Source organism: Notamacropus eugenii, chromosome 1 (genome assembly GCF_028372415.1).
Source record: "Notamacropus eugenii isolate mMacEug1 chromosome 1, mMacEug1.pri_v2, whole genome shotgun sequence".
Lineage (NCBI taxonomy): Eukaryota > Metazoa > Chordata > Mammalia > Diprotodontia > Macropodidae > Notamacropus > Notamacropus eugenii.
In genome coordinates this window covers 399,467,250-399,493,082 of record NC_092872.1, presented here as the reverse complement: position 1 = coordinate 399,493,082, position 25,833 = coordinate 399,467,250, and the positions used below count along the sequence as shown (strand labels likewise).

The 25,833-nt window shown below is 41.1% G+C and overlaps 2 protein-coding genes and 1 long non-coding RNA gene across 6 annotated transcripts in view; 1 reads left to right on the top strand and 2 right to left on the bottom strand.

The window, feature by feature from the left end:
• The window catches only part of RARS1 (arginyl-tRNA synthetase 1), a 36,878-nt gene extending 34,060 nt beyond the window's left edge, over nucleotides 1-2,818 (bottom strand). Inside the window, exons 1-2 of one of the 4 annotated variants that reach the window (XM_072630919.1) lie at nucleotides 2,366-2,818; nucleotides 818-952 (exon numbers count right to left, since the gene is read on the bottom strand). Coding sequence is in view for 1 of the 4 variants with exons in the window: in XM_072630918.1 (XP_072487019.1) it covers nucleotides 818-952; nucleotides 2,144-2,188 (180 nt within the window). In the remaining 3 variants the exon portion in view is untranslated. Of the gene's footprint in view, nucleotides 1-817; nucleotides 953-1,769; nucleotides 2,276-2,365 lie in introns of those variants that run through there. The other 3 variants (XM_072630918.1, XM_072630920.1, XM_072630921.1) reach the window with 3 other exon arrangements.
• A 148-nt stretch (nucleotides 2,819-2,966) lies between these two features.
• Nucleotides 2,967-5,915, top strand: LOC140518615 (uncharacterized). The gene is made up of 3 exons (XR_011971967.1): nucleotides 2,967-3,682; nucleotides 3,815-3,905; nucleotides 5,293-5,915. It is a non-coding gene; the product is annotated as an uncharacterized lncRNA (long non-coding RNA).
• Nucleotides 5,916-9,337: 3,422 nt separating this feature from the next.
• Nucleotides 9,338-25,833, bottom strand: part of WWC1 (WW and C2 domain containing 1) — a 140,621-nt gene continuing 124,125 nt past the window's right edge. The window contains exons 16-23 of the mRNA XM_072630917.1: nucleotides 23,192-23,347; nucleotides 19,752-19,852; nucleotides 18,722-18,845; nucleotides 16,953-17,117; nucleotides 16,485-16,577; nucleotides 14,074-14,307; nucleotides 10,777-10,898; nucleotides 9,338-10,143 (exon numbers count right to left, since the gene is read on the bottom strand). Of these exons, the coding sequence (XP_072487018.1) occupies nucleotides 10,077-10,143; nucleotides 10,777-10,898; nucleotides 14,074-14,307; nucleotides 16,485-16,577; nucleotides 16,953-17,117; nucleotides 18,722-18,845; nucleotides 19,752-19,852; nucleotides 23,192-23,347 (1,062 nt within the window). The 3' untranslated portion in view covers nucleotides 9,338-10,076. The remainder of the gene's footprint in view (nucleotides 10,144-10,776; nucleotides 10,899-14,073; nucleotides 14,308-16,484; nucleotides 16,578-16,952; nucleotides 17,118-18,721; nucleotides 18,846-19,751; nucleotides 19,853-23,191; nucleotides 23,348-25,833) is intronic.

Here is a 25,833-nt window from a genome sequence, read left to right as displayed (position 1 = left end):
TGATTGTAAAAATAGCTAGCATTTATATAGCGCTTTAAGGTTGGTAAAGTGCTTTGCAAATATCTCATTTTATCTTCACAGCTAGTGAATGTTTAAGGCAGAATTTGAACTCAGGTCTTCCTTATTGCAGGTACAGGGCTCTATCCCCTGTGATAGTGAGCTGCCTCTCCTACAAATGAAGTAATCTATGAACACTCAAATGAATTGCTTAATGCCACATAGGTATAGTTAAGTGGCAGAACTGGAACCAAAAAGCAGATCTCTTGATTCCCAGTAGCATTACATAACTTCATTTTTAGAACTATATGTAACTTATAACTACATATAAGTTTATAACTTCATTTAGAACAATTTAGGGTATTGGAACTGGAATCAGGACCTGGTACTAAGTTTGGAGGAAGTACCCTCTCTCCCTGGTCTGGTACCTCCTCTGATTCAGGTAAAATAAACTACCTCTTACTTGAAAGCTTAAGCCTATTGTTATCTTAACTTAATCTTAAATATACATTTAAAAATGTATTCAACTCAGTAATTATACCATTGCTACATGAAGGCATGCTGAGTTGACAAAACATTTTAATGAGCCACTTCAAAGAACCATAAAAAGACACTAAGCATAAGACAAATCAGCTTTTGCTTTGTTCGCACAAATTGAGGAGACCAGAGGTAACCTGTTTGATCCCTGGGGAAAAGGAAGTATTTTACTCCTCTCTTTTCCAAATGCCATCTGTAGTGCTTCCAAAATCTTTTATGAATCTTAAAATCTAGAACTGAGAATCAGTCCCTGAATTTATTGACACAGCAGAGGCTTACCCACCTTTTGGAGGACGTTCAGGCGGTACTTAAGTTTTGAATTTTCTTCTCGCAACTGCTCCAAACTAGGAGAAACTCCTACACATCCAAAGTTTTTCAATCTGTCAATTTCAGCAGTCAGAAACTTAATTTCTTTCTCCTGGGAAGAAAAAAAAGCAAGATCTTCAGCTATACTTAATCAACTACTCTACTTTGATCTAACAATTTTATTCTTTAGTATATTAAGATGAGACATGCAGGGAACACAGTATTTTTGGGGGGATAGGGTGGGAAGCCACTTCAAGTGGCTGAGCATTGATTTAGCCAAAACAGAAGACAGCTGCTGGTGAAACCCTAATAGCTTAGATTCAAATGCATAACATCCACCCCCAAATTACCTAGCTAAGATAAAAGGATTGGATCATCCCTCCCCCATCTTTCCTCATTAGCTTTTAGTGATTTTCCTTCTTTGGGCTACTTCTCTGAGGAACTGTAGTTAAAATGAACTATGAACTTTTTGAGGAAGCGTGTTGGGCTCCACTTGCATTACACATGGCCATAAGCGCAGTCCAAACTACCAGACTGATTCAGATAAAGAGACAACAAAGATACTTTGAGGACTGTCCAGACTAAGAACTCCCATATGGAGGGAGGAAACAGATCCATTAAAGCATGACAAAACTATGGATGTTTCAAAGCTCAGACTACAATGGTGCTAGTCTAGTTCAGCGAGTTCAATTTTGGGGTTTTCCACAACGCTGGAACTGATCCCTGGTCCCACTCTCTCTACCATATGGCCTGGGCTCCGACGAAGATTCGAGGTATACCTTCCGACCCCGGAGGCTCTCCCCTAGAAACCTGGGCGCCCCCGCTCCTCACCCCGCCAGTCCCCAGGATCGCCTCCATTGCCGCACCCCTCCTCTCCCGTCCCCAGCACCAATTTCCTTTTTTATTTCTTTCTTTTTTAACTCTAACACCTAAAATTGGAGATGGGTCGATTCCGCAGGAGGCGAGGACACGAATCCCGGAGGATGTGAGCATCCTCCCTCCTGGGCCCGACCCAGGCTCAGACGTGCAGGAACGGACTGCGAGTGGGGGATCTCGGGAAAAAGTCAAGTATCCGAGGCCAGGAGTTCTACGCGTCCACGCCCCTCTCCCTTCCCCCACCGCCACGCCGCCCCGGCGGCGGAAGGGTCCCGTTTCCTCCAAGTCCGTCCCACACACCCCCTGTCCCACGGCCCAGTCTCAGTCCGGCTCCTGCGGGGCAGCCCTGGGCCGGTGGCGTTCCGGGCTAAATTCCTTGGCCACGTCGTCCTTTCCCTTCTCCGCCCCACCTGAGCCTGGGCCTGACCTGCTGCAAGAGCCGCGCCGAGCACTGACCAACCAGACCCTCCATCCTCTCGTCAGCACCTCACTCGCCTTATGGCCGGAAACGGAAATGAGTCGCCCGCCCTGTCAGGAACCGGAAATCCCGCCTTTCCCCGGATCCGACCTCGGGAACGGAGCTAAGCTGGGTGTCCCGGGTTTCTGCTGCCCCCTAGCGGGACCCTGGCGGAACTCCGGGGATGCTTACCGGGGGTCGCGGGGTCGCGACGGCTTCTAGCTAGGGAGTTTGGACTGAAGGAGAACAAGGGCCCCGTAGCGTGGCCTTCCTCAGGCCTCTCTTTTTATTTGCCTGTCCATAAAGCGCATGCAAAGTTCCTTATCAGCTCCACTTCAAAAAGCTTTACAGGGAGACGGTGAGGAAAAGTGTCCCGGATCACGTGGTCGGGAGCTCCCGGGGCCTGCTAGACTAGGAAACTGAGGCGCGAACCGGGGCTGCGGCTTCTCCGACGTCCCGCAGAGAGCGGAGGGCAGGCCCGGCCCTTGGGACCCCGCCCCCTCCGTCCTCTGTTACCTGATCAGCCCGACCCGCTAGTGTGTGGACGGGCCGCCCAAGGGCCCGGCGCTGGGGGCAGGGAGCCCCGCGCCCACCGCATTGCCCTACGAGTGGCTTGGAGATCCCCGACCCCCTGCATCATTCTCTGTCTCCCCGCGTCGCCTCTCACAGCCCTTCAGCATCACCCCCTGCTCCCTCCCTACTCGAACCCCGGCACCCACCCCCTGCCTCCCCCCGTCTCACCCCCAGTTCCCTTGCCTCAGTCCCCCCTCCGCCTGAATCCCAGCTCAGCCATTCCCCTGCCTCACACCGCATCGCTGGGATTGCCAGCGTTCCTCTCTCCAACTCCCAACCCATTCCACGCTGGATTTTGTACTGGGAAGTTTTTTCTTGTATCATCTCCAAATCTGCGGATTGTTTCTTCCCCGCCACATAGCCTCCCAGGGAATCTCCCAGACCACCAAGAACCGGGACTGAGTCAGGTCTTGGATGGGTAGTCTACCTCCCGGTTCCCGCTTCTCTTTCCTTTCCGCTCCCCCTCCTTTTCTTTTCTTTTTTTTTTTGGTGGGGAAGAGAATTTCCTCCAAGTCCTCCTTTCAACCCATTGTTAGTGACTAGAGTAACCCACCTCTAATGCCCCCTGGCACCCACCTCAGGGGCGGTGGATCTAAGCAGGGAGTGTCGAATCTTCTCTCCGCTGTAAGAACGGTTTGGGGGACAAGGAAATGTATCTATGGATGCTGGGGAGTGGCAACTTTGTTTCACCTTGGGAGTTGATCTTTGTGTTGAATTCTACGTATTATAAGTTAAAAATTACTGAAGGATGAGTACTGTATTAATACAATCTAGGTCTGACCTGGCGATCAAAACAAATCCGTTTATTAAAGGAATTTCTTCCGTGAAGAATGGATTCATTCAAAGGGCCACACCTTGAGGACCTAAAGGGCCCCTTGAGACCTTGAGGCTGAAGGTTCTTCACTCCAGGAACTTGAAGTACTGTGGGATTCTAGGGTGAGAAACTAACTGAGTTCAGCTCTCCTGGGCCCTTACAGCCTCCTGGTTGGGTTAAGGATGGCCTGCATGATTGACCTCTTAAGAGCTAATGGCAGACTTCTCCTTTTCTCTCTGTTGCCATGTTTCCAGCCATACTGATTTCAGCCTTAAAACTGGGAATAAGAGATGGGTGACATCTGATTTATGGAATAATATGTTGTGATTTTCCCAGCTCTCTGAGGTAGGCAGCTTAAGTATAACTTTTTTTACCCAAGGGAGGGTCAGAGAGATGTGACTTGTGCAATGCTATATGGCTATTTTGTATCAGAGGCAAATCTGAGCCCAGGTCCTGTCCTGACCCTTTATGTCCAGCACTCACTATTGGACGCTTCTTATGAGTAAAGTGCTTTGTGTGAGCTACTAATATTGTATGTGATGAAAACTGGCAGGTATGCAGAACACTTCCAACATTATCTCCTCAAGTACTGGACTTGGAGAACTGACTTCCAGGAGAGTTGTAATGATGTGTAATGAAAACCTAAACCTCTTGGAGAGGCTTGATTATGCATAGGCATTCTGCAACTGGTTCCAGTTGCTAACCATAAGTTTTTTATTTTTTTTAAGAATTATTTTATTTGTTTTCAGTTTTCTACTATCACTTCTATATATCTTAGATTTTCCCCCTCCCTCCCCAAGACAGAGTGCAATCTTACATAGATTCTACATAGACATTCTTATTAAATACATTTTCACCTTAGTCAACGTTGCATAGAAGAATTAAAATGAATGGGAGAAACCATAAAACAAAACATAACACAAGAGAAAATGCTCTGCTTCATTCTGCGATCCAGTTCCATAATTCTTTGTCTGGATATGGAAGGCATTTTCCCTCAAGTCCATTGGGAATTTTTTAAGTCCTTGCATTGCTGTGAAGGACTAAGTAGTCTACCAGAAAAATTCCTCACATACTGTGGTTGTTGCTGTGTACAAAGTTCTCCTGGTTCTGCTCCTTTCACTCATCATCAGTTCATATAAGTCCTTCCAGGCCTCTCTGAAGTCTTCCTGTTCATCATTTCTTATAGCACAATAGCATTCCATTACATTCATATACCACAACTTGTTCAACCATTCCCCAACTGATGGGCATCCCCTTGATTTCCAGTTCTTGGCCACCACAAAGAGAGCTGCTATAAATATTTCTGTACATGTGGGCTAACCATAAGTTTAGAGGAAGCCTTTCTGATTGGTTGTGTAGTCAGAAATGGGGATGCCTTAGAAATGACTCTAGTGACCAGCGTCTCGACTAAATATTTTTTCCTATTTAGCTACCTGATCTTGGTTTGACTCTTAACTAACAGCATTTGGCGAGAGACAGTGCTTTCAGGGAGAGCTGTCAAACATGTAGCCATTTGGCTTACTGCACCAGAATATTTAAGAAATAAATAATGTTAATGTGGTTTTCTAAGTCAATATGCAATCTGTTGGGATCCTTATGTATGGTTTAATGGCCTCTTTTCTGAGTTTGACACTTGTAAGGAGAGTGGCCTAGAACCTTCTTCCTGATGAGGCTGATAGATGGTCAGTCTCTGCATTTCTTTGTCTCTGTGTTGTGTTCTTTTCTATTTTAGATGAAGTGATATGAGACTTTGATCTTGTGAATTTTGAAAAGCCAGGAGAGCAGCATCCCAGGACCTGGATTTTATTCTCATTCCGGCATTGATGCCCTGAGAAACAAGGAGTGACCTTCAGGAACCACTTCTGAAATTGGATTCCAAGTCCAGTACTCTGCTCACTGCATCACACAGGTAGATGACACAGGAAGTAGAATGCTGGACCTGGAATCAGAAAGACCTGAGCTCCAATCTGATCTCAGACTCTAGCTGTGTGATCCTAGGCAAATTGTTTAATCTCTGCTGTGCCTTAGTTTCTTCATCTGTAAAAGGGGGATAATAGCACCTACCTCACAGGGTTGTTGTGAGGATAAAATGAGATAATATTTGTAAAATGCTTTGCAAACCTATTAGGAATGATCATGCAAGGGTAGCTGAGACAAGTACTCATCTGACAGATGTTGCTTTTGAACACGAAGCTGGTGGAGCTAATGCTATGTAGAAATTGTGCTTCATTAAGTTTACTCCCTAAAGTCTCAGGTGGGGTAGGGGAAAGTGCCTATTCCCCAGGTTTGGAGGGAAATGTTTGTACTTTTGTTCTTGCTTTATCTTTGAAATAAATATCCCTTTGTAAAAGTTAATTGACGTAAAGTTGGTAAACAGAACTAGAGTGCTAGTTCTGGCACCTAAGAGTGAGAGAACTGGTATAGGCTCAAGATGAAGGAATAAGAGAAGAAACTCCCTAATACTCTTCAAGTACCTCCAGAACCTGGGGGCAGATGTAGTCAAACTGCTCTGCTCTGATGTGTACACATATATATATGTGTATATATGTGTGTGTGTGTATATATGTGTCCACACATATACATGTCAAAATATTCACAGAAGCATTTTGTGGTCCTCAAAAACTGGAAACAAGGAGCATATCTATCAGTTGGGGGGGAGTTAAACAATTTAAGCTACATTAACATAATAGGATATTGAAAAATGAATGATTCAGAGAAACATGGGAAGACTTGCATGTTCTGATACAGAGCTAAATAAAGAGAACCAAGAAAATAATATACACAGTGATTATAGTTAAGAACACTAAAATGAAGTGAAATCTGTGAATGTCATGGCCATTCGTGGCTGTAGAGAAGAAAAAAATGTACCTCTTTGTTTTCTTGGAGAAGTGGGATGATGAGTGTGAAATATCACATATGCGGTCAGATAATGACATATATCAATTGGCTTTGTTTTTCTGTTATAAAAAATGGGATAGTGTGTGTGTGGATAATTGAAAATGACCACGATGTAAAAAAAAATTTAATGTGAATACTTATTACTAGTATTCTTATTTCTATTTGTGTATTTATACACAAGTGCCTTTATAAAAGAAGGAAAAACATGATCTGTGGTTTTGATGAGTCAGATAAAATGAGAGGGTTGCATTTGGCTCCATTTCCCCCAACCCCTTTTATAGCATAATTCAGCAAAAGCCAAAACACACTGAGAAGAAATACCTTAGCAGCATCTTTGCAGTTGAACTGTTTTTAGTGATGGTGAAAGTCAATCTTTTGAAATGTTAAGATCATTGCCATTAATCTTAAAAGTAAAATGAGGAAAAAAAATTCATGCCAGGTAAAAGTGACCTCCATTTTTTTTGGTCTGAAGAGAAAAAAGCATTTATTCGAGTCAGAATGTCATGGGATTGTAACTGCTCCTTATACAATCCAAATCTAAGAAGATCTGTGATTTTTCTTCATGTCTATACTTCTTCCAGCAACACAGATCAAAATTTTCTAGAACTTAGTAAATGGTTTTCAGGACTCACTGCAGCCAAAATATTCATTGTCTTGTAACCGAACTGGTGATAAACATCTTCAAATTTAGTTCAGCTGATTCTTTGACAACAAAGCTTATCCAAGGAGAGGCGTCTGGCATACAGGAAGCACTAGATCAATATCAGTAGTAGTAGTGGTGGTAGTAATTATTATTATTATCCTCATTGGGTCTACTTTCTTAGGCAGCTAGGTAGCGAAGTGGACAGAGTGCCTGGAGTCAGAAAAACTCAGCTTCCTGAGTTTAAATCTGGCCTCAGACATTTACTAGTTGTGTGAACCTGGGCAAGTCACTTAACCTTGTTGGCCTCAGTTTTCTCATCTGAGAAATGAGCTGGAGAAGGAAAGAGCAAACAACTCCAGTATCTCTGCCAAGAAATAGGATCATGAAGAGTCAGATGAGACTGAAAAACAACTGGACAATGATTGACTGCACTCTTAAACCTTTTTCATCTGTGTAAGTAGGACCTGCTCTCTATTGAGTCAGCCTTGGCGAATGTCACCTCCATGCCAAAGGAGGCATAGGTAAGACTTCACAGTGTAAGTGGAACATTGTGAAGGATGTGAATCTCGAATCAGACTGAGGCAGGCTCTCAAGGACAGCATATGTGAAAATCTATTTCACTCATACCCAGCCAAGGACTTGGCTGTTTTAATAACTCACAAAAGAGAACAAGTTAAACAAAGCACATTTCTGGGCTGAAGTTTTGATTGTGATTCATAATTTGGATAAGTTTTTTTTTTTAATGCCATTTATATCTAGGTTTGGGCAACAAGATATTTGCTAAGTAACCGAGGTCTCTTTCTGAAGCCTAGTAAAATAAAAGAACACATCTCTAAAAAGGTGTGATTGAAAAGGCAGCTGTCGGGAGAATGAGGCAAATTGGGATTGATTTTATTTCTTCATTCTAGACACTGCTGAAATCTAAAAATCAAGTCAATGTTTCCACGCAGGTTAAGTGTAAGATGTGAGGTTTCTGAGACAAGTTTCAGTACTAATACAGCAACGTTCTCAAATAGCCAAAGTTAGAAAGCCCTGCTTTGCTCAATATCTATGAGTCTGAGGCAGAAACTGTTACCCCTTTTTTGTGCTTGACCCAGAGAATTCTAGAGAGGTTAATAAACAAGAGTAGAGAATTTCTTTTGCTTTAAAAAGTATCCTCGTGCAATTAACACAACATATTTGAAGATCACAAGACTCACCCACAGCACTCCCCTTCTACCTCCTGCAGCTCTGCTCTTCCTGTTCCTAAAAATGCTGGGGCTGAAAGCATGCTCCAGTTCTGATTTCTAAAATGCCAGCACAGGGGTATTTAAAAATCATTTATACAGACTGAAAGTGGAATGGGGATATATTCAAGGAGGGTTGATTCATGCTGGAAACATGAGATGAGGTATTTGGAAGGGCTGTGGCAGATGGTGACAATCAAACAATCTACTAAGTTTTCATTCTACTATATTCCCAGCTCTGGAGGACATGAGAGAACTATAAGATGCAGTTCCTTTCTTCAAGGAGCTTACAATCTAGTTTCAACAAACACACGTGAAACAATTCAGTGCTAAACTGGGCCACTGTATATAACTAATGTAGGAATTCAGGCAAGGACTCCATGAAATTTTAGTTGAGGGCAGCATGTTACAAAGGAAAGGACATGAGGCTGAGTGCCAAGGTTCTCCTTTCAACTCTCCTACTATCTAGTTTTATGACTTTGGATGAGGAAGGGCAATCTGAAAGTGGAATGCAGGTTGGATAGGAGTAGAGTGGAGAGGATGGGAGTAAAGGTGTAGACATTAAACTGAGACTAAGTCCAAGGACTGTGACTTTCTTCCCTCTAGGATTATGCAGTACCTTCCACAAGGTAGCATGTGCAGTGACTACTCAGTGCTCAGTTACTCGCTGAAATTACCAGAGATGGCAGTTACCTCAATGCCTGAATTTGGGTTTGGTTCTCCTTTTCCCTTTAGATGGAAAAACAAGTTATACCCAAAGTGCCTGGTTCTTTGAGGGGGAAACTTTTTTTCTGTCTAGGGGCAGGGACCAAGCATTTCATGTATGTGTGACGACAATATCCTTACTTCTGTGTGAATATATCTAATTTATGGAGAGGATAACAATAAAAAGGAGAAAATAAAAATAAAAGTCCTACCAGTATGAGAAAAAGAAATGGATGGTAACTGGGATCAAACAATAAATCTGAAGTGGGGCTGATGGAGAAAAAGGCAGAGAGAGAAAAAAAAGATTCATTCAGAAAGGCCACTTTATTGATGAAGATAAAAATGTAGTTCCCCACAGCCCTCCCCTCACCTTAGTGGTTTCACTGGGCATGAGACTGGCATGGGCAGGCCGGCCTGTCTCAAGTGTGGGCCAAGGTGCCCAGGTCAGGCCCCGCTCACCCTTCTTTTTTTCTCCTCATCATGCAGCCAAACGCAAACACGTCACAGCTCACGAAGATTCATTGACGGCACTTTAGAATCCCCAAAATGGCTCCCGTGCATTGTGATTTCTTTCCCCCCACCCTTTTTTTTTTTTACACATTGTACAAAATACATGACTAGGAAAAGTCAGCTGTGCTGATATCTGTATGAGATCCTTTTAGGATTCCATATCCTCCAAGTGTATTTATTGCAGAAGATCTCTAAAAGGTAGAGCTGTACAAAAAAACAAACAAAAAAACACAACCTACACGATTTTAAGAGCAGCAACTCAATACTGCTTTAGTTCATTAAAATTTTCTTTCCCAAAAATACATTCCTAAATATACAAACTATACAATCTTGTCATTTTAATGCTGGTTTTTATAATAACAATAGAACCAAAAACTAAAAACAAAAACCTGTTCATCTTCAAACTGACAAGAGCTCTACTGTGCATGGGACTGGGTACCTTCATATAACACCACATAAATAACTCTAGCCACACCCAACTGTTCACATTGTGGGTACATGGCCAGTGGGACAAAGGAAATACTTTTCTGGCGATCAGACATCATCCGCAGAGAGGGTCGGGATGTTAATCCTGGGCCGGGTGAAAAATGCCATCTTCTCCCTACAGAGGATGTCATCATTGTTGGTTAGTGGAGAGACCCAACTAGACTAAGTGCCCATCTCGGCTCCAGAGTCCATAGTGAAGGTCAGACAGCTCAGGAAAATGTTACCAAGGCAATGTGCCTGTGTTCTCAAAGTAGTGCTCTGACTACGCTGAGCCAAGGGCTGTGAGTTTGTGAAGCAGGAAGGGATCAGTGAGAATAAATCACCTCAAACTGTATTTATCACTCAGCCTCTTCAGCCAATCCCCCACAATTACCAGTGATAGAAATGTAATAATAAAGGCTGGAGCAGGTGGTTCATTCATTAAACAAGAGCATCTGACAAATTAGGCAGCATTGTGCTGAGACCTGATAAAGCCAGCCATGGGAAGAGCATACAAGGGCTCATACATCACCAGGGAAGACTTGGCAATGGATAATCATCTGTTACTGAGAGCCAGCCCTGTATAGGAGGCCAATGAGAAACAAGGAGATGGGGAAAGTGGGACAAGAAGGCAGAATGAGATTAAAGGAGAAAGAGGGGAATGAAGGAGAGGGAAAAATCAGAAGAAGACACAGGGGAGGATAGAAACAAAAAGAGAGACAAAGGTTGGGAAATGGAGAGACTGAGCACCGAATGTCACTGCTCCTACCTGAACGACTGTACTTCTGGGGGTTCTTTACAACTCTGCCCCCGTAGTCGGTGGACATCCTTAGCTGCGGCTCTCATCATCTTGTCAGCCTGTAACTCACCCTTGTGCTCAGCCCTCTCTGCCTGCAGGGCAAAGCAATTCCAATAGTTCAGTTAACTCGAGGCCTCCAGAATGCCTCCAGAGATTGGTCACTGAAAGAAGAGTGCATTTTAATACAAAGTAATGAGGCTTCTGTGGTCAAGGGGGCCAAATGTGATGGAAGAAGTTATTTTGAGCACTTCTCATGCTCCACGATGATTTATTTTGTGATGAATTTTATTCAAAATAAAAATGAATAAGTTACCATAACATTGTACAAAATACACATTAGATCAGCAAGAGTTATCGAGGTCGATGAACTGACCTCTGCTGTCACAGAAAGACATAAGAGACAGAGACTGAAACATTTGGGAAGGTGGGGAAAAGGAGATTTATAGAAATGGTCACTAGTTTTGGCCATGTGTATGTCTGTAAAACAGAGACACATCTTCTTTGTCCTAATTACCACCACCACCACCACCTCATGTTTATATGTCACTTTACAATGAACAAAAACATGTTCCATTCAACCACCCTGTGGTATAGATAGTGTGAGCATTATTGTATTTTTAATTTCATCTTTGAATTCATAGTGCTTAATACGGTGCTTACTCATAAAACACTGTATGAAGGAGGCATTTAATAAATACTTGCTAAATTAAATTGAATCCCCCTTTTATAGATGAAAAAGTTCAGATTTGGGAAAGAAGTGGTATTTTAGTATGAGACATAAATCTGGAACTTGTGGTGTCCGTGGGAAGACCAGTGGAGTTAGGGACAGCAGATCTGGGTTCTGGTCCTCGCCCTGACCCTTACTAGCTATGTGACTGATTTGGGGCAAGTAACCTTTCTGAGTCATTCAGTTTCCTCATTTATAAAGTGGGGCCTTACTAGCTATGTGACTGATTTGGGGCAAGTAACCTTTCTGAGTCATTCAGTTTCCTCATTTATAAAGTGGGGATAACAGTACTAAGAGTTGTTGAGAGGATCAAGTAAGATGATGTCTGTAAAATACTTTATAAACCAAAAAGGCCCATATGAACATATTCCTTCCTTCAGTTGTTGCTGTGGAGAGTCGGTGAGATCGAGTGTTGGCTCCTGCTAGTGCAATGAGAAAAATGATAGCTAGCATCTACAGCTATTATCATATAATAGCTATATAATGTTTTAAGGTTTTCAAAGTACCTTACAAGTATAATTTCATTTAATTCTCACAATGATATCAGTGATAATCAGTGCTATTATTATCCCCTTTTTACAGCAGAGGAAACTAAGGCAGGCAGAGGTTAACTGACTTGCCCAGGATCATCCAGCTAGTAAGAGTATGGGGCTAAATTTGAACTTAGGTCTTCCTTGTTCCAGGTCTATTTCTTTACACACTGTGTAGTGGCAGGCTGCCACAAGCCCCACCAAATCTCCATAGGAGCTATCCTAAAGGAAGGTACTGCACAGATATAAACTAGTATTGAAAAGCCCAGGTTCTTGGCTTTTTAAACTGGAGTTCTAGGAATGGTCCTCTTTCCACTTCTTTTGGGTAGCTTGGTGTGACCCTGAGCAAGTCATTTATCCCTGTTGGCCTCAGTTTCATCATCTGTAAAAATGAGCTGGGGAAGGACATGGCAAACCACTACAGGATCTTTGCCAAGAAAACCCCAAGTGGGGTCATAAAGTGCCAGAAACAACTGAACAACAACACACTTCTTTTACCACAATCTTCATCTGAATGGCAACAATAGCTGCCATTTATATAGTGCCTACTACATGCCAGGCAGAGCAGCTAGATGAAGCAATGGAGCGAGTGCTGAGCCTGGCATCAGGAAGATTCATCTTCCTGAATTCAAACAGTATTTCAGATAAGTACTAGCTGTGTGACCCTGGGCAAGTCACTTAACCCTGTCTGCCTCAGTAAAATGAACTGGAGAAGGAAAGGGCAAAGCATTATAGTTATCTTTGTTGAGAAAACCCCAAATAGGATCAAAGAGTCAGACACAACTGAAAAATGACTGAACTACAATGTGCCAGGCACTGTGCTGAGTGCTTTTATAAATATTAACTCATGGGATCTTCAAAGCAACCCTGTGAGGTGGGTTGCTATTGTTACCCTCATTTTACAATTGAGGAAACTAAGGTAAACAGATTAATTAACTTGTCCAAGGTCACACTGCTGCTAAGTGTTGAAAGGCTGAATTTAAAATCAGCTCTTCCTGACTTCAGTTACAGTATCCTATCCATTGTGCCAACCAACTGTCCCTTATTGACAAATGAACCATAATTTACCCAACAGATGTATTCACAGAATACTATGGAAACAAGATTACTATATATCTAGTCATCATCTAAAGTGTTAAATAATATAAAAGACTATGATCTTGTTTTTCTGTTTTATAAGACTAAATTTGTATATATTGGGTTATCTTAAGGTAGGACACACTTATACTTCTGTTTTGAAAATTTTCCAACTTGTCGACTTGTGCTTTAAATCCTTTCCTTGGCCATTAAGTTGAATCACAAAGCAAGAAGAACCTTCCACGAAAGAATGGCTTTATCACTGTAAAAAGTTTCATGCCAGTTTCTTGTCCCTTAAGATACCTAGACACCAGATCTAAGATTCCTGGTCAGAACCAGGGGAATTGGTTATATGTGTTCCAATCTTGATTGCCAGAAATACTAATAATGCCTCATCTCTGGGTCAGCCTCAGAAACACATTAATAATTCTCCCCTTCAAATGTTATCATTTGTGAACATTATTTGTAAATATGATGCTGGATGGGAATTTAAGGGAATTTAATGGAATTTAAGGGAAATGCTTTGGGAGACAGTCATGTGTGGACTATTGGTATCGTAGCTGATTGGATTCCCATAGCATGCTTATATCTGTTCAAAATTAGGTACATTTAGAACAATCGCTGTTGACTATAGGCCTTCCTGTTCAGCCTGGTGCATTACTAATAAAAATTTCAGCCTCTCCTCGTTCATTCATTTGCAAATGAATTTCCCTACCTCGACAAAAAGCACCAAATTTGCTTACCTTTTTTTGTAAATGATATTCTATCTGACCACAGAGAAAAATTCCTCCTAGCCTCAGTTACCTTCTACCAAAGGTCTCTTTTACAGAATACAACAATTTTATGGTGAGCATTCCCATTGTAGGCTTAATCCTACCTGAGGATTTAATCTGAGAACATTGGACCAGAACTTCTCCATTCCTCATCACTTACCCTCTTTTCTACCATTCTCAGCAAGAGCCGGTACCGTTCGTCATCTCGGACCCACTGAGGCAGCTCCTTTTCCCCATGGCTCTTGGCTCGCTCTAGCTGTTCCTTCAGTTCCTTCAGCACTGAGATTTCTTGTGTCAGTTGATTGTGCCAGGTCCTTGAAGCTTGCAGGTCTAACTCTAGGTCTAATGAGGTGCGGATTAGGCGCTCAGTTCTGAGGGATTTGACAGATGATGGCTGGAATAGGGAAGATGGTTACTCCTACTTATGTTTTGAACAATCTACTTTGCTTATACCATTCCTTTGATATTAAAAGCGTCTTCTTTTCCATTCATTAATCTACATGCCTCTCCTTTAAAACCAATGCAAAAACCCACCTTCTTCAGGAAGTCTTCCCTGATTAATATCAACTGGTGCTGACCGCTCCTCTATCTTAAACCCCCTCGGCATCTGCATGCTTGTTTTGAGTAAGATTCATTTATGAATAAACTATGCTATGATCTCTTAAGGAGTTTTATGTTTCTTCCACCCCTAGCTAGATTTTAATATCCTTGATAGCAGAGATCATAGGACCTGAAATTTAGAGTTGGATAGGACCTCAGAGGCCATTTAGTCCAACCCCTTCTTTTTACAGAGGAAACTGAGAGTCAAGAGGTTATGTGTCTTGTCCAGGGTCATACACCCTATATTTTGAGTGAAGTTCTCAGAGGAAGAAAACCCAGTGTCTTTCTTTTTAGAACAGAGCCAAATACTAGAAATTGGTGTGGCCAAGCTGTATTAAGAACAATGCCAATGTCACAGGTGCTAAAGCCCAAATGCCTGCATTTCTTCTGGCAGCTCAGGGATTGGGTAGCCCATGCTGTGCTTCTCTAAGACCTTTTTCTCAGCAATCCAGTTGTTGTCCTTGGAAAATCTGGGTTGGATGTCTAACCCCAAGTGCTGCATAAATGTCATGGGCTCTTGAAATTTTCTGGATAAGTATAATGAAAGTCATGCCTCCTCCTGACCCCCTTACATTTCCTTCAGTATGTTACCTTTTCCCCCCTCACTCTTCATGAACAGAGGAAATAATTTAGGGGAAGAAGGAATGAAGAACAGATAGCTCCTGTAGGAATGTAATTTCTTGTTTGGCACCGGGCAAGAGCTTCCTTAGAATCATGACATTGCTGGCCACCTGAACTCATTTATGGAATCAGTTAACTTGATGTTATTTTGTATTTGTGTATACCTATCTGTATCTTTAGCTATATCTCTATGTCACCTCTGTCTCTGTCTTATATCTATATCTGTACATACCTTCAAATCTATATCTCTCTCTATAAAAATATATTAAATTAAGTTAATATAATTAAATATACTTAAATCTATATTTTTAGCTATATCAATATTTTTATCATTATTTACATCTATACATCTATATACCTATAAATTTGTATGTGGGTGAACATGTGTATATACACAGACCTCAATTCAGAATCAGCCACAGTCAATACATGTTCCACAGTCTCTCAAAGACATTTTCAGTATGAATCCTCATACCTTTCCCAAAAAGAGTGGAGATGTTGTCAGAGGTATTTTGTGCATGTGCCAATACCTGTAATTATATATGCACATCACTAGAACCAGCATAGTGCCTGGCTATTTAATAGGTATTTAATAAATGCTTGTTGATTAATTGATTCCTCGGCTCCAGATGCAGATCTAAAGCTCAGCAGCCCCTTCTTTGTTCAAACATGGCCCTGGGGGCTGCAGATCTTTCCTTTTATGCCATTCTCCACTATGGGATATTCACACAGGGTTTCTTGCCTTTGCAAACCACTTTCTAATCTAGTCCAGACTTGACTTGTAAGGGACTGGAACGGTCCTTTGCTTCATAGATCCAAGATGTCATTTTTCCAAAAGGAATCTCCATCTCTTTCTGGGACAGTTTGTCAGCTTTCCATGTCAATTTCTAGCTAGTTTGCAAAAAAACCTATTTGCACTTCACTGCTTTTGAGAGGCTCTTGGAACCTCAAGTTCTTTATTGCAGCAGAAGGCAGTCAGAAGCCTTAATTGGTCAGCCAGTTAAACAGCACCTGATGCCTGATGCACAGGGCTAAAGAAGTGAGGGCTTGGGGAAAGTTTACCAAATAAATAAGCCCTTGAGGAACTTCCTATCTAATTAGAGGTGGATGCTTTTGTCAAGCAAAGCTAAGTGTGCCAACTCATAATGCACACACAGCATCCTCTCTCCTGTTCAGGCTTGCTATTTCAAAGAACTGGATCCTTTACATCAAGACTTATGAAAATAAAGTCCACTAGGTCCTACAACATTATTGGCTGCTTGTGAAGGGCATTTTCATCTGATGGTTGAGGATGGTGGTGAGGGTGAGAAGGCCCTGGATGAAAAAAATAGCTTCAAAGTGATTTCTTACCCTCTTCATTCGGACACTTCTTCTCTCCAGCGAATTCCGTACAAAAGGTGGCTTTTTGGATAGGGTTGAGCTATCACTATCACTTCGATTCAACTGAAAGAGAAACATCAACATAAAGTAAATGTAGAGCTATCCTCATTAGTCCAGAAATCTATTCTGTGAACAAGGATTGGTGCTTGGAGTTTGAGAAGAGCCTTGAATGCCAGGTTCAGAAGTTTGGATTTCATCCTAAAGATAACAAGGAACCACTAACTATTATTTTTTTGACATGATGTGTTTTAGGAAGATTAATCTGAAAGTAGCATATAGATTGGGATAAAGAGAAGAGAGATTCAGGCAGGATCACAAGTTGGGGCACTATTACAATAGTACAGGGCATGAGGGAACTCACCTGAAGTGGTAGCAATAAGGATGCAGATGTAAAAGATATTAGAGATAAAAGAATGGCTCTCCTTTATTGTTACTTACCCGACACACATACTGACTCTGAGGCCCAGGAGAGAAGGTCTTAGAGCGAATGATGGTGCTCCCTCGGACAAATGGCGTAGGAGGTGGATTGCCCATCCTTCGATCTTTGGGACGCACAACTGTAGGTGATGGTGTCAAGCTCTCTGTGTTGGTCTCTTTGTCCACCTGAGGAAAAAGTCACTCATCCTAAAGCCACCCATCACTCACGAGGATCTAACTACCCACTTGTGGGAAACAGGCTTCTGACTGATTCTTCTAGGCCCTGGCATTCTTTGCTGTCAGCATAGCCTGAAATTTCCCTCTTCTCCTCTGCAGGTCACCACTGACTCAGTTATATTCTAACATCTGGAGCAACTCCCTTCTACATCCCCCTGGGGCCCCTCCTATGCAGAAACCACAGGAGAGTATTTTCAATCTCTAGAAAAAAAAATTCAAATAGCAAATACAGGTGTTACCTTGCTTTTACATAGAAAAGTGACTCTGAACAGTTCTGTAAATTGGAATCTGATTTCCCTCACACTTATTTACATTCAATTTTTTACATTTTATATTAATTTCCGAAGAACCTAGCAGGACTTAAAAATACTTTAAATTTGTCCAACATTCTTTGTCAAATAATGATGATGATGATGATGACGATAATAACAATAATGATAGTTATCCCTTCCACATCACTACTTTCCCCATTTTGGTTATGATATATTGTGGGGCAGCATAAGAAATTAAATGGGAATTTGGGGGGAGTTTTGCAGAAGCTGCAAATGACATGTGAAGGCTAACAGATGACACTGAAAAAGTTTAGAAACTCAGAAATACATAAAATATATGTATAGCATTGCATAATATCAACCGAAATTTGATAAGGTACTGTGAACACTCCATAAAAGAAAAAAATCAGACTTCTTCTCTGGTATGAAGGGAGAACCAAAACACTTTATGTGGTTTTTCTAGATCGCAGAGTGCTGCACCCCTAACACCTACAATGTGGAAAGGATAACTGTAACATTTATATCATACTTACTATGTGCCATGCACTGTGCTAAAATGCTTTATTATTCTTATCTTATTTGCTCTTCACAACAACCCTGGCAAGTAGAAATTATTATCATCCCCATTTTACAGATGGTGAAACTGAGGTAAACAGAAGTTAAGTGATTTGCCCAGTGTCACCCAGCTAGTTAAGTGTCTGAGGCTGGATTTGGGGCAAAGAGAGGAGTAAGCAACCAAGTGTGTTGGCTGCTGTACCTCATAGATCAGGATGAACCAGAGGATGGGGAAGAATTGCTCTTGGATATGACATTAGGTAAAGAGATTCATAGACAGAACCAAGACATCTTAGAGATCATTGAACCCAACTTCTTGCCCATTGGATAAAATCTTCTTCTCGCTCAATACTTTTGCTTGGGCAACGCTTAACTTCTTTGATTACCACTGCTATGACCAATACTGGGGATAAGGAGACTTGAAATATAAACTCACTCCACCTCTACCTCCCTCTGCTTTTTATACTCCTCCAATTTCAAAGGAAATGTTTGTTTCTTGGTAGATGAAAAGTGGATACCTAACCTCCACTGATTGCTAGGAGTAGCAAAGCTTGGAGACCACTGTCTCAGCAGTCATTTCTCAGGGGGAAGTCAAAAGCCACCAAAGAACAGAGTCTTTTCTTCTTGAAAGAAGCACTGAGGGGCAGTAACGCTGGTGTACTGTGGCATCTTTCCTTGGCAGGCTGGTTCAGACTCTTAGATGTCATTCATTTTTGCCCTCCTTACCTTTATTGCTGGGCTATCTTTCACACCCAGTGAATTTTTCTCAGTGAAAATATCCTCCTCTTCCTCCTCCTCCTCAACTGCTCCTTCGTTCTCACTGCCCCCATTGGGATCCTCGTCATATGGCCTATTACAGCACAAAGGGCTTAGATCATCAACCTAGAAAGAGACTAACCCCCCAATGACCCCTAACCACTGGTCACTGCCCTGACATTCTTGTCTGGAGTCTCAGAAAATAGAGGGACCATTAAGATGACGAGCCAAGGGGACATGACTGTTGGGAAGAAAAAGGTGAAAAGTGAAGTGGAGGACCTTGATTTACACACAGATCTGATTAACTGTAATGGGGCTGATATTTTCTCCAAATAAAACAAATCACAAATTTCTGTGGGAATAAGAGTCTGAACATGACTGACTGCAGTATGCCCAATTCATATTTATAAGTCAGTGTCTGAGAGAGTTTGAATGGCCAGGAGAGGTGGGGGGGAGGAGGGGAGAGAAGAGTATGTATGTGGGAATGAGGGGGATAGGAAGAGAGAGAACAGAAGCAGGGTTGCTAAGTAACAATGTGAAAAGTCCCAATAAAAGCTTGAGAATTTGGCCTAAATCACTGATCCTCTGCCAGAGCTTTAGAAGACATGTCTTATGTCTATTTCCGGCTTCAGACCTTCTCCTGCTTGAACCAGCTCAGCAGTTTGCCAGAGACAAAGCAAACTTAAAAAAAAAAAAATCCCCCAAAAAACCCCAACCTTAACCCAGCAATTTTTCTACTCTCAATCACAATAGGAAGAAAAGCTGAAGGAAAAAAGCCCAATGAAAGGAGGAGCTGGGTGGAAGGATACTTCTTATTATTAAAGTATTTGGAATTTGGAGCTGGGGAGGCACTGGAAAGCAGAGCTGTTCTCGGATTTCCCCAGGGAACTCTTTTGCTGAATATTGAGGGTACGCTGGGACAAGGACCTGGGCTCATATCTTCTTTCAGCTGGGCCTGCTTGTGCTGGGGCGGGGGAACTGAAAGGGAAAGCCTACTTACCAGCTCTCTGCCATAGTCAGAGCATTACTTTCCCCCTCTAGCCTCTTCTCCACCGCCTTCAGTTCCACAGCTGTCTGTTCTAGGAGTGCAGAAACAGTATCCTGTAGAGAGAAGACACATGAGGCTCACTCACCATGCCCCTCAGCTTCATTGCTCATGATCAGTCATAGAGCCCCAAAGCTTCAAAGCTAGAAAAGACCTTGGAGATCATCAAGAACCCCATTTAAGGACCTAGTTCTTAAATGTTCATGGGCCTCTTTGGTAGTCTGATGAAACAAGTCTGTGGATCCCTTCTCAGAAGAATGTTATTTTAAATGCATAAAATAAAACATAGAGATTAAGTTTCTCAAAATAAAGTTATCACAATGTTAAAAAAAAAAACAAAAACAACTCCAAGTTGATGGATACCAGGTTTAAGAGCCTTTCACCTAGTTTACCTTCTCTATTTTGTTAACGGTGAGTGGAGTCTAGTTATACCAATTCCATCACTCATGGTCCATAGGCCTTGGAGGTGGAAAGAACAGAGAGCATGTAGGTTAATACTATCCCATTACAGAGGAGGACCCTAAGGCTTAGAGAGTATAAGTGATTTGCTAAAGGCCAGGGTTCAACCTCAGTCCTCTGGCTCTAAACCCACTGCTCTTTCCACTAATAACACTACCTTTTGCTACCATCCATATAAGGTAAATTGCTGTACCTTCCCGGATCTCAATTTTGCTGCCTATAAAAAATAAGAATTATATTACCTACAGGAGAGAGCAATTTTGAGGGGAAAGCACCTCATGAACCATGAAGTGACAAAGAAATGTGGGTTATTTTTATCAGAGATAGGGACCAGCGACTTGCCACCCCTTTCCCCACTTCCTGTTCACTTCTAATATGCCACTGCACATTGCATACCAGAAGCTGGAGTTGAACCCAGTTCTTTCAGGCAGGATCTTGAGTCACTATATCACTTTTTTTCTGAAAGCCTCTCACATAATCAGAAACACAACAATCTCAATGTATGTCCATTAATTTTTTTTCTTTAATCCAAAAAGTTCTTCTCTCATAGCTTGGAGCAAAAGCAAAAAATTAAACCTATTTGAATGACTTTTCCAAAATACACTACTATTTATAAATATGATCCTTTAAAAAAAAATTTAAAAAATTTTAAAAATAAACATGATCCTTTAGTAATCTTTATAATTTATAGTATATCAAAGTGTTGTAAATGGATTAATCTAATGAAGAAAATTTGAGGCTTAAACAAAAAAATATATAGAATGCTTCAGCAGAGCTTAAAAATAATTCATCAGTCCTGTGAAATCCTGATTATACCGATACACTATTGTAATTTAGGAGAATATCAATTTAAAACAACCAGAGCTGCAGAGACAGCTATTCTTTTATCTACACTAATGGGAGAGAGGGGGAGAAGATCTGTGGAATTCAATAATATACTCCTACAAAACATATCGTTGGCTTTACAATGCAGTTAAAATCATATAATGAGACATGTTTTAGGGGAAAGCCCATGCCTGTGAGCTCATCACTATAAGGAACACCCAGAGAGGATCTCCCTCTACCAGTACAGATTATACCTGCCTGTAGTTAGACATCTCAGAGAATTAGCTAGAGCACTGAGAGATTCAGTGACTTGCCCAGGGTCACAAAGCCACTATGTATCAGGTGGCACTTGAATCCATGTCTTCCAGCTTTCTCTTCTCTGTGCTACACTGCTTCTTTTGCCTCTTCAGAAAACAACAATCCTACTATGTGTCCAATATTTGATTTTTTTAATTGAAAAAGGATCCTCTCTCCCAACTCAAAGGAAAATCTTTTTTCATTCTGATGACTGAAATTCTACCTCTACTGATTGCTTTATGGGTTTAAAAAATAAATCATATTTTTAAAAAATTTTGGATCATGTAGTAAGGCTCATCTATGCCTTTATATATTCATGTATGTAAGGAGGATTTTATTTCCTTTTTAGTTTCTCAGGATCCATGGCCATGGAAATGTCTAGTTTCCAGGTGTTAGATAATAACTCCCAGAACAGCCCCAAGGATTCTAGATAGTAGTACTCAGAGTCATGGTGACAGACAGTCCTACTGAGGCTGCACCATGAGATAAGGGATGACATAATATAATTTATTACACTTGCACAGAATGACAGTATTGCTAAAGTTAATCCATGAGGCTAGTGTTGGCAAGGTGACTTCTTTGTCTGTTGCCCTACAAAGCAGGTGGGCACTGGTCAGTGAGGAGGGGAAGCCACAGGTAATACATAGAGGAATGTATGTACCTGCCCTCAGCTGGCCCCCATTGAGGCTTCTGAGGGGATTTAGGGGATTGCACAAGCTGTACATGTCTCGATCGACCCCACTGAGATGTAGGGGTAGTTGCCCCCACTTCTCACCAACTCCTGCAAGAAGGGTGATTAGGGAATGCTGTAGAAGCTGATTCTCCCACAATCATTTGAGAAGACTAGACTAGAATAAAGCTGCTTATTAACCCCTCTGAAGCTGTCTGCCTGTCTGACTTGATGAGCCTGTTAGAGGCTGGAGACCAAAAACTCCAGTGCCTCCTGTGTGTTATCTGGGAAAACAATTCACTAATACAATCTTTATGTCCTCCATTCACAAAATGGGAAGACTAATTCAAATGTACTTTCAAAAGATATTTTCCAAATGAAAGAGGTCAAGAATTTCCTTCTTCCATGTTTTTAGTACAGAAAAATAAGCATTATTGGGGTCATCAGGGTTTTATTACATAAATAAATAAAATTAAATCTCTAGGGCAAATGAAAAATTAAGTGCTACATACATACTTATCACTAAGCTATATACATATTTATAACTACTCTCCACGTATATATGTATATTTTTTTTTCCTTCTCTTTCTTCTTCCCTCCACTGACTCACAGAGTCACAGGATTGGAAGGGAGTCCAGCAGTTGACAAGTTCAATTCATACTCAAAAAGGAAAGTCCACTTTAAGTGGTCTAAGTGGTAACCCAGATTGCTTGAAGACCTCCAGAGGGAGCCGGCCCATTTCATTTTTGGATGGCTCTAATTGTTAGGAAACTTTTTCTAACGTCCAATCTAAAGTTGCCTCTGTAACCTTCACTCATTATTCCTGCTTCATGCATGGTTCTCTGGGACCAAATGGTACAAGTTTGATGCCTCTTACACATAAAGGCCTTCAAATACTTGAAAATGGCTATTGTGCCCCATTCTGATCCTCCTCTAGACTAAATATCTCTAGTTCTTTCAACCTCTCCTCATGTAACATGGACTAAAGACCTTTCATCATCTTGGTTTACCTTCTGTGGCATAGTTCACATCTCTAGTATTCTCCTCCTCCTTCCCATGATGACACAACTATTTGCATTTCTGGATGCCCCATCTCTCCTAAGCATCACATATGCTAGGTAAATATTCATTCATGCCTTCTCACCGAGTTCTCAGTGCCCACCATCACAGAGCAATTGTGTGCTTCTTGCTTGTTTCGTCGGCTTTGCTTCTTCAAGTATTTGTAGCTCAAGAGATTGTACCAGCGTACTGTTTTCTCCCCTGATCGGCAGACCTCAGCAAGGCTGATCTGGGCTCCACCCTGTGGGAAGAAGAGACGAGAGAAGATCTGGACTACTGGTACTATCTCAGGCTATTCTTGGCTCTCAGGAGCTATCTGAAAACCAGGGACAGAGTTTACTAAGGGAAAAATTCACAGAGAATAAAGGAAAGTTAAAATTTAGATCCTTTTAGTTGTGAAAGCAAAGCCCATTCCTGGTGATCCATGATAGGGTCAGAGCCTGGATAATTAAACAAAACAAGTCATCTTCCTTTTACTCATTCCATTTCCAGTAACTAACATTTATTAAGCATTTATTGTATGCACAAAACTGGGTTAAGCGTTGAGGGAGACACAGATATAAACAAGACATGGTTCCTGTCCTCAGGGAATCAAAAGAATACTTAGCTGGAAAAGTCAGAAACCATGAATCCTGGAACAATAATCTTCTCTAGACCTTGGACTTTGGTTTATGATTTATAATCATGGTGAAGTCCACTCATCCTACTTTCAAAGAGCTCTAATTGTTTAGAAGTTTTCCCTTACATTGAGTCTAAATTTGCTTTTCTACAACTTTTAGCTATTTCTGCTAGTTTCTCCCAATGGGGTCAAGCAGAGCAAGTTTATACTAGCTTTTCCATGACAGCTTTTTGAAAAAAGTATTTGCAGGTATCATATCTCTCCTAAGCATTCTTCTTTTGGCTAAACCCACTCCTCATTTCCTTCATCCACAGCCTCCTATATCAGCTTCCAGGCCTCTCACCAACCTAGTTGTCCTTGTCTAGACAAGCTCTAGTTTGTAAAAGTTCTTCCTATTACACTCAACTTCTGACCAGTACCAGGAAAGCTTGCCTTTCTTAATAGCATAGTTTAAGATTGTTAGACTTTTTGAAACTTCAAATTCTTTTCCCCACAGAGAACACTGAATTGGTTTTGTAAACTAGGTAAGCCTAGTTATTTTTGCATATCTACCCACCAATAGTGGTCCCTATAAGTGGTAGAAATGCTAAAGAACAGGAAGCAAGGTAGTTGTGGACAATCAAGTTTGCCCCTGAGTAACTAGACGTTAGAAGTGCTCTAGCAGAGTCAAGATTGACTGTGGGGAAATAAGACTGATTCTCTTCCAAAGGAGAAATACCTCAGGATTTCAGTAGGAGACCAGAAAAACTTTCTGATTATTAATTTTTAAGAGTTTAGATGTTGTTACTGTAGCTACAGGAGCTTAGATGGAATGCGGGGAGGGGGCAAGGAGAGGGAAAGACAGGCAGATAGTTGGAAGCATCAGGTGAGAAATACCTTGACCTGAATCATTTCTGGGGTTCATGAGGAATTATGATTAATCTTTGTGTGTGTGAGAGAGAAGATGAGGATGGACCTCTTATGAAAACTGTCTTAGGTATTTTTAGGAGGAAATCCTATGAAGAGATGTTCATAAAGACAATTCTATAAAATGCTTCAGAGAAGCTAGAAGATGGTTTCCTGTCATTGTTGAAGAGAATACAAAGAGTAAAGGGAATATTCTTGAGGAGAAACGTTAAGATATTAAAAAGACAAATAAGTACCTGGAGTAAGTTGAATGAGTGGAGACTGAATTTCCAAACAAATGCAGAGAGATTAACTACAGAGAGTTTGAGGGTTTGGTGACATTGTTGGTGACACTGGTCATAGCCAAATATAAGTAGTTCTTTACTAATGTCACCACATCGTATATGTATATATACATACATATATGTATATGTATATTTATCTGTTCATTTGTTTAAAAGTTATATATTTGAGTAATTTTAATATTTAAATATAGATGAAGTAATTACTAGTGGTAAAGGTTTCTCTAGTTCATTAAGTAACATTTAATGAATTTGAGTGGGAGCTTGAGCTAATAATTTAATTAATGAAAAGAGATTATAAATTGATTACTGAGAAATACATTTTCTCAAATACTCCTAGACTGTTATAGAGATTAACAAACATATAGCAATGAATTAAGTGAGAGAGAGGTTGGGTGACTTAACAGTGAGTGTAGTCCATACTCCTGACGCCTGTTCTAAGAGCTAGTTGATTGTTAAAGCTTCAGTACGAACATTTACACCTCAGAAATTGGCAATCTTTACCAGTTAGGGCTTGATTTATTGTTTTGTCAAATATCTCAGCTTAAGAAAAAGTTAATAATGCAGATTAAACTTAGGAGTATGGGTGCACATACTTCTCCTCCCAGACAAGCTGTAAAGCATTTACCAGCTTACTCTTGTCTTGCTCTGCTAGAGTTCCTTGAGCTCAGCAGAAGTGCAGAAGGTTCAAGAAATGAAGTTAACATCAGATTGGAAGCTTTATGATTGTAGCCTAACGATGATGATGATGACGACAGTAATTGTCATTTCTATGGCGCTTTAAGTTTTGTAAAGTGCTTTACGTGTATTATCTCATTTGAACCTCATAACAGCCCTATGTTTCTTATACTTGCTCTACTTTCATTCTATTTTAAATGGCAGACTGTGAACAGTATGACACAGTAGTTAAAAAAAAATTGA